At 40.8% G+C, this 9,671-nt stretch overlaps 1 protein-coding gene and 1 long non-coding RNA gene across 3 annotated transcripts; one reads left to right on the top strand and one right to left on the bottom strand.

Moving 5' to 3' along the window:
• Window positions 1-3,420: 3,420 nt before the first annotated feature.
• LOC129819645 (uncharacterized) lies at window positions 3,421-4,246 on the bottom strand. The gene is made up of 2 exons (XR_008754104.1): window positions 3,957-4,246; window positions 3,421-3,869 (listed from the first exon to the last, which is right to left on the bottom strand). It is a non-coding gene; the product is annotated as an uncharacterized LOC129819645 (long non-coding RNA).
• A 63-nt stretch (window positions 4,247-4,309) lies between these two features.
• On the top strand, window positions 4,310-9,671 carry cdca8 (cell division cycle associated 8). 2 transcript variants are annotated; one of them, XM_055876074.1, is made up of 11 exons: window positions 4,310-4,412; window positions 4,686-4,777; window positions 4,899-5,027; window positions 5,777-5,823; window positions 5,950-6,025; window positions 6,115-6,188; window positions 6,403-6,482; window positions 6,590-6,685; window positions 6,991-7,120; window positions 8,373-8,459; window positions 9,088-9,671. In XM_055876074.1, exons 2-11 carry the CDS (start codon window positions 4,690-4,692, stop codon window positions 9,121-9,123), a joined length of 843 nt encoding a protein of 280 aa, XP_055732049.1. In that variant the 5' UTR covers window positions 4,310-4,412; window positions 4,686-4,689; the 3' UTR covers window positions 9,124-9,671. The 2 variants fall into 2 exon arrangements, with proteins under 2 accessions (XP_055732049.1, XP_055732048.1); XM_055876073.1 differs by lacking the exon at window positions 4,310-4,412 and having other exon boundaries at window positions 4,678-4,777.

Below are 9,671 nucleotides of genomic sequence, written 5' to 3'. Positions count from 1 at the left end.
TTTGCTAGTTTGTTCTCAGGTAGCGAAAATGTGACATTTTGAGGAAGATATTTATAAAGACATATGTTCTCTGAGAACTAAACTGGAAAATACAATATTAGAACCCTCTTATATACAGTTGAAGTCGGAAGTTTACATACACCTTAGCCAAATACATTTAAACTCAGTTTTTCACAATTCCTGACATTTAATCAATTCCTGACATTTAATTAGGTCAGTTAGGATCACCACTTTATTTTAAGAATAATAGTAGAGAATTATTTATTTCAGCTTTTATTTCTTTCATCACATTCCCAGTGGGTCAGAAGTTTACATACACTCAATTAGTATTTGGTAGCATTTCCTTTAAACTGTTTAACTTGGGTCAAATGTTTTCGGTAGCCTTCCACAAGCTTCCCACAATAAGTTGGGTGAATTTTGGCCAGTTCCTCCTGACAGAGCTGGTGTAACTGAGTCAGGTTTGCAGGCCTCCTTGCTCGCACACGCTTTTTCAGTTCTGCCCACAGATTTTCTATAGGATTGAGGTCAGGGCTTTGTGGTGGCCACTCCAATACCTTGACTTTGTTGTCCTTTTTAAGTATGCACGGGGTCATTGTCCATTTGGAAGACCCATTTGCGACCAGGCTTTAACTTCCTGACTGATGTCTTGAGATGTTGCTTCAATATATAGCCACATAATTTTCCTCCCTTATGATGCCATCAATTTTGTGAAGTGCACCAGGCCCTCCTGCAGCAAAGCACCCCCACAACATGATGCTGCCACTCCCGTGCTTCACGGTTGGGATGATGTTCTTCGGCTTGCAATGCTCCCCCTTTTTCCTCTAAACATAACAATGGCCAAACGGTTATATTTTTGTTTCATCAGATCAGAGGACATTTCTCCAAAAAGTACGATCTTTGTCCCCATGTAAAGTTGCAAACCGTTGTCTGGCTTTTTTATGGTGGTTTTGGAGCAATGGCTTCTTCCTTGCTGAGCGGCCTTTCGGGTTATGTCGATATAGGACTCATTTTACTGTGGATATAGATACTTTGTACCTGTTTCCTCCAGCATCTTCACAAGGTCATTTGCTGTTGTTCTGGGATTGATTTGCACTTTTCGCACCCAAGTATGTTCATCTCTAGGAGACAGAACATGTCTCCTTCCTGAGGGTGTGACGGCTGCGTGGTCCCATGGTGTTTATACTTGCGTACTATTGTTTGTACAGATGAAAGTGGTACCTTCAGGCGTTTGGAAATTGCTCCCAAGGATGAACTAGACTTGTGGAGGTCTAACATATTTTCTGAGGTCTTGGCTGATTTCTTTTGATTTTCCCATGATGTCAAGCAAAGAGGCACTGAGTTTGAAGGTAGGCCTTGAAATACATCCACAGGTACACCTCCAATTGACTCAAATTATGTCAATTAGCCTATCAGAAGGTTCTAAAGCCATGACATCATTTTCTGGAATGTTTCAAGCTGTTTAAAGGCACAGTCAAATTAGTGTATGTAAACTTCTGACCCACTGGAATTGTGATGCAGTGAATTCTAAGTGAAATAATCTGTCTGTAAACAATTGTTGGAAAAATGACTTGTGTCATGCACAAAGTAGATGTCCTAACCGACTTGCCAAAACTATAGTTTGTTAGCAGGAAATTCATGGAGTGGTTGAAAAACGAGTTTTAATGACTCCAACCTAAGTGTATATAAACTTCCGACTTCAACTGTATGTAACCCATATTTAAATGAGGAGCTGTCCATGGCAGAAGTTAAGACGGTGATTGACACTGCAAAAAATGGGAAAGCGTTTGGTATTGATGAACTGCCTGACGAGATTTTAAAATCTCCTAAATTTGCTCCAAATGTGTTTTGAGTACCGTATACTGCCATTCACTTGGTATAAGTCTATAGTGAATCCCATTCCCAAATCTTCAAAAAAAAAATGACCCTAGAGTGCCACTGAACTATAGAGGCATAAGTTTATTAAGTACGGTTTATAAATTATATTCATCCATCCTCAACAATAGGCTAATTACATTTTCTGGAGGACCAAAACATTCTGGTGGAAGAACAAAAGGGTTTTCGTAAATCCAGAGCCTGTATAGATCATATCTTCTCGGTCTGTACAATAAATAGATTACATGAAGAGAAGCCTACTTTGGCATGTTTAATTGATTTCCAGAAAGCTTTTGATTTTGCAAATAGGGATCTTTTAGCCTACAGTTTGTTAAAGACAAGGGGTTGATGGGAAATTTTATCAAGCAATCTAGTCTCTTTACAAAGTACTAATTGCTTGTGTGCGTGTTAATGAATATCATACAGATTGGTTTCCCACACCCTCGGGCGTAAAACAAGGAGACACCTCATCATCGACTGTCTGCTTTGTTTATAAATGATTTGGCAACATAAACTAAACAGTTAAATATTGGAGTAAGATATGATGAAATGTTAAGTACCCTTTTATATGCTGATGATATTATTTTGATGGCAGAAACTAAACAAGACCTGCAGAACATGTTATTATGTGCAGTCAATTGGTGTAAAAGATGGGCGAGATGTAAATGATTAACCAGACAAAAACACAGATAATGACTTTTAGAAAACCACCACTAAGAGAAGTGTTTTTCAGTTTTGTTTTGGTAAAGACTTTCTGAAGTTTACTAGCATTCATAAATATTTGGTTCTTTTTATTGATGAACCTATTACCTTTCTATATGGAACATCTGCCCTGGCCGACTCAGCAAGTAGAGCTCTTGGGGGAGTTATAGGACAAACAAAAAAACTCAAAAGATATTGGTTATGCCACGTACTCCAAACTGTATCAGAAGTGTGTGTCCTGTTCTGGACTATTCAGCAGGAGTGTGGGCTGCTAAGAGGTATTTTAAAAATGAACATGTTCATACCAGAGCAGTACGTTACTTTTGAGGTGTACGCAAGTTTGCAATTATACCTGAAATAACAGGGGACATGGGCTGGGAACCCTGTGAAGTGAGATGGTAGGCGTGTATGGTGATAGTTCTGACTTCAACTGTATGTATGTGTATTATTGTACTGCTCTAGGGATGTAATTATTGTTAGGATAACCTTATTGACTATTATGTATTGATATATTGTATTTTTTTTCACTCTTTATGTGATGCGCAATGCAGAGAACGCCGGAAGAAGAATGATAATTTAATTACCACAGTGAATTATTATAGTGTTTGTTAATGTGTCAATTAATTCCATACGGGATGGGTTGCCAATTGGCGATTTGGCACGAAAAAAATATGTAATTCATTCATTGTATTGACTCAGGATGTGAATACTTATCTAATCAAGATATATTAGTGTTTTATTTTTCATAAAGTCTTCCACTTTGACAGAGTATTTTGTGTAGATCGTTGACAAAAATTACAATTAAATCCATTTGAATCCCACTTTAAATACAAAATCGGCAAAAAATTCAAGGGGTGTGAATACTTTATGAAGGCACTCTTGGGAGCAGTTTCCAGAAGGGAGAGGTCATCAGCCCACAGTGTCTTTCTCACACAAATCAACAATATGACAACCTTTACCAAATGGTAGATTTCAAGATTTATAATGCCACAAACTGAAGTGACGCGTTTAAGCATCAAGCCTTCCTCGGCAGTATGCAGTCTAGTGGCATGCTCACAATGACAATGTATTGTGCATCCTTAGTAATGGTACAGTAATACAGCGACACAGAAAGGAAACTGTTGACGATAGTAACGCCCCGCATCCTGAAGACACTCCAACATGTCAGCGACGGATGGAGCGACTGCAGATCTCTGGGTGTCTATATAGCAAGGGTGTCTATATTCTGCTTATACAACAGGAACGCACCAGACACCTGATTACTGATAGCATCTCGCACAGACTGGAGATAACACCTGTTAGAAATAAGAGGGTCATCTGTGGTTACAACATGTTTTCAAGCTCTTTCATGAGTTTATGGAGTGAGCAATCATGTATCTTACATTTTGTCCACTGCCTGTAGGAGCTTGAAGTGAAGAAAGACGCTGGTGCAGATCAGGAAAGGTGTGAAGAGAGATGTAGGCGATTTGGGTCTTTTGAAACGCCCTTCTATTTTAATGGTTTCACTTGGTTTCCAAGTGAAACCATTAAAGGCTTGCATTCAGCCAACACTGAATTCCATAATGTCTTGATTGTTCTCCAAGCTTACTTTTTTTTTTCAATACTTGGTAAAGCGACAATAACGCAGGCCTCCTAGTTTACATTCAGGACAAGTGACGTAAACATGGACGTTCTTCGAAATTATATGTAAAATAATGACGCCTAGCAAAAGCGTATCCTTATTGGCTGATCTCCGGCATTTTCTGCGTCTGCGTGTAAATTTGAAAATTTCGCCAACTGGAAAGAGAGGGAGCAGCAGGATTAACTCGCTAACTTGAACATAAAGAAAACATCGCCAGGTAAATCATATAGAAATTATATTTGTCAAACAATCTCAATTGCATTGTATGTATTTCAAATCTGAAGTGAAACAGTAATTTTTTAAACGGAGTAGCTTCAATCTGGCTAACGTTAGCGATGCATGGCCTGCTAACGTTCATGTAGCCTAGCTAACAACATTTCCGGAAAAGGGCTAACTAACAGTAACTAGTTAGTGCTACTACTAGCAACATTTTACCTGTTTTGAAAGCCCAAGCACGATTACTAATTTAGTGTACGTTACCAATGTACAGAGTCATGGGACGACCAAAGAGGACGACCAAACAACGTAAAAACCCCAAGTTGGACAAATTGGAGGCTTTTCTCGAAGATTTCGACAGTGAGGGTATGGATGACAAAACACGTAGATGCAAGTTGGCTGCTAGCCATTAACGTTATATGAACAGAAAACAACGTTTGTGAATTCACTTTGGTGTAACTTATCCAATCACACGTTGTCTTTGCAGTTAAAACCGTAGTTGAAAGGTTGAAGGAGAAGACAAACAGCCTCCTGAAAGATGCAGACAACTTCTACAACATGGCTGTGATCAAGCTGCCGAAGGCAGTGAGACAGATGAACTGGCTTGAGAATTGTGGTAAGTTAGCTGGCTAGCTAAGTGAAGAAGCATGCACCGGACTGTTCTCTCAGCTACCGCACAGCAAGCGGTACCGGAGCACCAATTCTAGGTCCAAAAGGCTCAACAGCTTCTACCCGCAAGCCATAAGACTGTTGAACAGTCAATCAAATGTCTACCCGGACTATTTGCATTGACCCCTCCCCTTGTGTGCTGCTGCTTTTTAATTTAATAAAAAAACAAATAAACTAGAAGTCATTTAAGAACAATGGTATTTACAATGACGGCCTAGGAACAGTGGGTTTAACTGCCTTATTCAGGGGCAGAACGACAGATTTTTACCTTGTCAGCTCGGGGATTCGATCTAGCAACCTTTCGGTAACTGGGCCAAAACTCTAACCACTAGGCTACCTGCTGCCGCACTCACTGTTTATCTATGCATTTACCCCTCTACCTACATGTACATATTACCTTGACTAACCTGTACATTGACTCTGTTCCGGTACCCCCTGTATATAGCCTCACTCGTTATTTATTTTATTGTAACTTTTCTTGTCTGACTTTTTTTGGGTAAAAATGTGTAAATATTTGTACTTATTTTTCTTAACGGCATTGTTGGTTTAGGGCTTAAGTAAGCATTTCACGGTAAGGTCTACACCGGTTGTATTCGGCGCATGTGACATAAAATATGATAACATTTTTATTTGGCGAAAGGTGGGTTCGAGATATGTTTTATCTGACAAACTGACACTTCTCCTTCATCCCTTCAGGGTCAGAGAAACCAAAGTCACCCGTGTCACCAGTGGAGGATGCCAAGGTGGGTTTTCTAAATTAAAATAGAATATTTCATAAACTGTTGGTTTTAAGTCAGGCCATGGCTTTGACATCACAGAAAATGCCACCCAGCCAGAGTCGCTCTTCACTCTTATTTGTCTACTTCCAGAAAGTAGAGGAGGCTGCCCAAGTGGAGAGCGTTATGGCTGAAGTCCATACTATTCCCCCTAAGACTGTTAAAAAAGGTAAGTATTTGCTATATACCAGTTGTTATAGGTTATGTGTCTCCTTTGAATCCCACTGGATGTTAAAGTTACTCTGCTCCCCTCTGCAGCAATGTTGAAAAAGGGTGGAGCCAGGACAAGTTCAGAGGATGAGGAGAACACTATTACGGCCACAGGGAAGAAGGTTAGTGCTGTATTTTTTTTGGCACGGTTAGGGAGACTTACCGTGTGTTTAGTTTCAAAGACTCAATGTAGTCCTCAATAGCCTCCTTTCTTTTAGGCATTTTGCATTTTATTCCAAATTATAGCCCAAGTCATTATTAGTACCAAGCCCATGTCTAGCTCAAGCTGAAGACTTGCGCTGTTGCCTCATGGCCTATCTCTTCTTTATTTCTCAGGGTAAATCAACTAGGAAACCTCCAACGTCGAAGAGAGCCAAAGCACTGTCAGTCAACAAGAGGAAGTCGTCCATCAGAAAGTAACACCCTTTCAGCCGGAATCTTCAAATATTTGAGCATTTGTTGGTGTGTGTTTTATGGATGTACGCAAACGTCTTGCTAATATTAATTTGCAACTTGTGTTCAGGTCCAGTAGGAAGCCACTGGTCACTCCTTCCAGGAACATGTTGGACAGTTCCCTCATGGGCCCTACCCCTCTCATCACACCACGCTTCGACTCCAGGTAAAGTGGCTGTAGGGAATGTTCTGCGGCTTGTCCAAGACAATTTTTGCCTAAACCTGGTTGTTGTTAGAGAACGGTCTGTACAGTCTTTTGCCTAGTAAAATGTTCCAGTTTGGGGACACACAGGCCCTCAAAGCAACATTGGGTACCACTGTGCTAGTGGACACTGCTTGACTCACTGCTTGACTCACTGCTTGACTCACTGCTTGACTCACTGCTTGACTCACTGCTTGACTCACTGCTTGACTCACTGCTTGACTCACTGCTTGACTCACTGCTTGACTTGTTGTCATCATATATCCCAGGCTTCCCAAGACACCAGCGGTGAGGATACCCCGCCACAAGGAGAGGGTTTACAGTATCTCGGTCAACGGCTCCCCCATCTCAGGAGGCGGTAATGATATCGTCATCAATGTCCCTGTGGGTAATGGAGAGGTAGGCAGACTACCATCAATCAGCCTTCCATTTTTAGACTGATCCTTACTGAACAGTAGGCACGACCATCTGACTTGGCTAAATACCCTCACTAACCCCTCTGACTGTTTATGTTACATGTTTACAATTATTTCCATGACATAATTCAAGAAAACTATTTTGGATTGACCAATGTAGACATTTTCAAATATATGCAACTTAAGTTCTATATCATGAAATTTCAACCTGAAAGAATTGTCATCAGCACAATGCTGAGGGAATCCTATTTGAGTCAGAAAAAGATACTCATATGTTAAGATATACAAAACCTTGCAGAGAACCTATCCAACTGACAATCTCTAAGGAAAAAAACAAAATACTATTGGAACCAAGACTTAAAAATAACTGATATTGGGAAAAGATGGAGACAGCCTATAGGGAGGAGGTCAGAGACCTAGCAGTGTGGTGCCAGGACAACAATCTCCCCCTCAACTTGAGCAAGACAAAGGAGCTGATCGTGGACTACTGGAAAAGGAGGTCCGAACACACCCTCATTCACATTGACGGGGCTGTAGTGGAGCGGGTCGAGAGTTTCAAGAGCATTAGTGAGGTCGAGCTCTGTTGTTGGGCGAGCTTTACACCACTCCAGCCGATGCTTGGCATTGCGCATTGTGATCTTAGGCTTGTGTGCGGTTGCTCGGCCATGGAAACCCATTTCATGAAGCTCCCGGCGAACTGTTCTTGTGCTGACATTGCTTCCAGAGGCAGTTTGGAACTCTGTAGTGAGTGTTTCAACTGAGGACAGACAATTTTTACACGCTTCAGCACTCGGCGGTCCCGTTCTGTGAGCTGTGTGGCCTACCACTTTGTGGCTGAGCCGTTTTTGCTCCTAGATGTTTCCACTTCACAATAACAGCACCTACCGTTGACCGGGACAGCTCTAGCAGGGCAGAAATTTGACAGACTGACTTGTTGGAAAGGTGGCATCCTATGACGGAGCCACGTTGAAAGTCACTGACCTCTTCAGGAAGGCCATTCTACTGACAATATTTGTCTATGGAGATTGCATGGCTGTGTGCTCAGTTTTATACACCTGTCAGCAACGGGTGTGTCTGAAATAGCCGAATCTGCTAATTTAAAGGCGTTTGTTTTTTTATTTTTATATCTTAATTATTATTATTATTTTTAAAGTACTTGTCGACATGATTGACTGGCACATTTCCTGTGTGTTAAGATAACGTTCCTCTGCTGACCTGAGTATTTTTGGTTCCAGTGCATTCAGCTGCTGGCCAGTCAGATGGACACTGTGGACCTGGGACAGCTGGATGAGACAGCCATGAGGAGCATCCGTCTGCTTCAGGTATGGTCTTCACCAAATAGAACTATACAATATGGCCATATCCATATGTCATGCTTCTAACAGAAGAAAAAGGGATGCATTATGCGTAACCGTAATAGCAGTTGAAAGCGAACAGGTTATGGAGAAATCTTCAAATGATGTACAGTAAAGATTACATTTGCACATCAACGGTCCATTTACATATCTGGATCGGGGTGTGCCATTTTGAAAGCTTATTCTTCTGCCAACATGACTAGCGACGTGTCAAAATAAGAGTGAATGTTGAGCTTTCACAAGGCACTTTAGAGAAAAGCATTGTCATTTTGTTTGGCCCAAACGGGAGTTGTGTGTGTGTGTTCAGGTATATCTTTCATGGCTACTTCTCACAGTATGTGCTCATTTTGTTCAGGACAACCCTGAATATAACGCCATGCCATCTTTCAGTACTGTAAATGGTATGCATTTTGTTATAAAAAAATGTGAATCGCACTTTGTATGGTTTTTATGCGGTATCTATTATAATCCTCCACCTGTCTTCTTTCAGAACACATCCATCATGTTTATTGAGCGGTTTTGAAGTGGATTTCTTTGTCAACCCCGTGTAAACAGTATCCGTTACCATAACTCACGTTCACTTCTCTCTCCACAGAACCGCCTCACAACACTGTGTGAGTCCTCTGAATGACCTCTTCACCTTCTGTCTTTTTTTGGGTACAAGAACCACCCCACCCCCCCCAAAAAATGTCTCTGTATATTTCTCTTTTAATAGATAGTTGTTAATAGCTGTCAAGTCTGCTTTTGTGTAGTTATCTTAGCGGTCTTTATTGTTATGGTTTAAATGTTTTAAAATGGATGCCAAGCACGCGAGACTCAACTTGGAACAGGCTATTTTTCAGGGATGCAGTCTTCCATATGAAATGTCAGGGTTTATTAATGTCGCTCATTAAATCTTAACTACACTTCCCCTCAAATAGTCTAACATGTTTGAAAGTTACTTGTGTGCCCTGTGAGTGAAAGAGAAGGATATGCTGCATGCTTTCTTCTCATCAATAACACTGTCTGCCCTCTTGTGGTTGAGGTGTGCCAGTTCAACTTGTACTGTACCGTTTGGATGAGGAAATGTTCGAGGTCCATGCATTTTAGATTTATTCAGTGAAATTTGACAATACTTTTGTTTTTAATGTAAATATGCCATTTTGGTTACTTTTCTCAAAGTAAACTCTTTCAACTCTC

This window comes from Salvelinus fontinalis, chromosome 22 (assembly GCF_029448725.1).
Source record: "Salvelinus fontinalis isolate EN_2023a chromosome 22, ASM2944872v1, whole genome shotgun sequence".
NCBI classification, from domain to species: domain Eukaryota; kingdom Metazoa; phylum Chordata; class Actinopteri; order Salmoniformes; family Salmonidae; genus Salvelinus; species Salvelinus fontinalis.
This window is presented reverse-complemented; position numbering and strand designations above follow the sequence as displayed.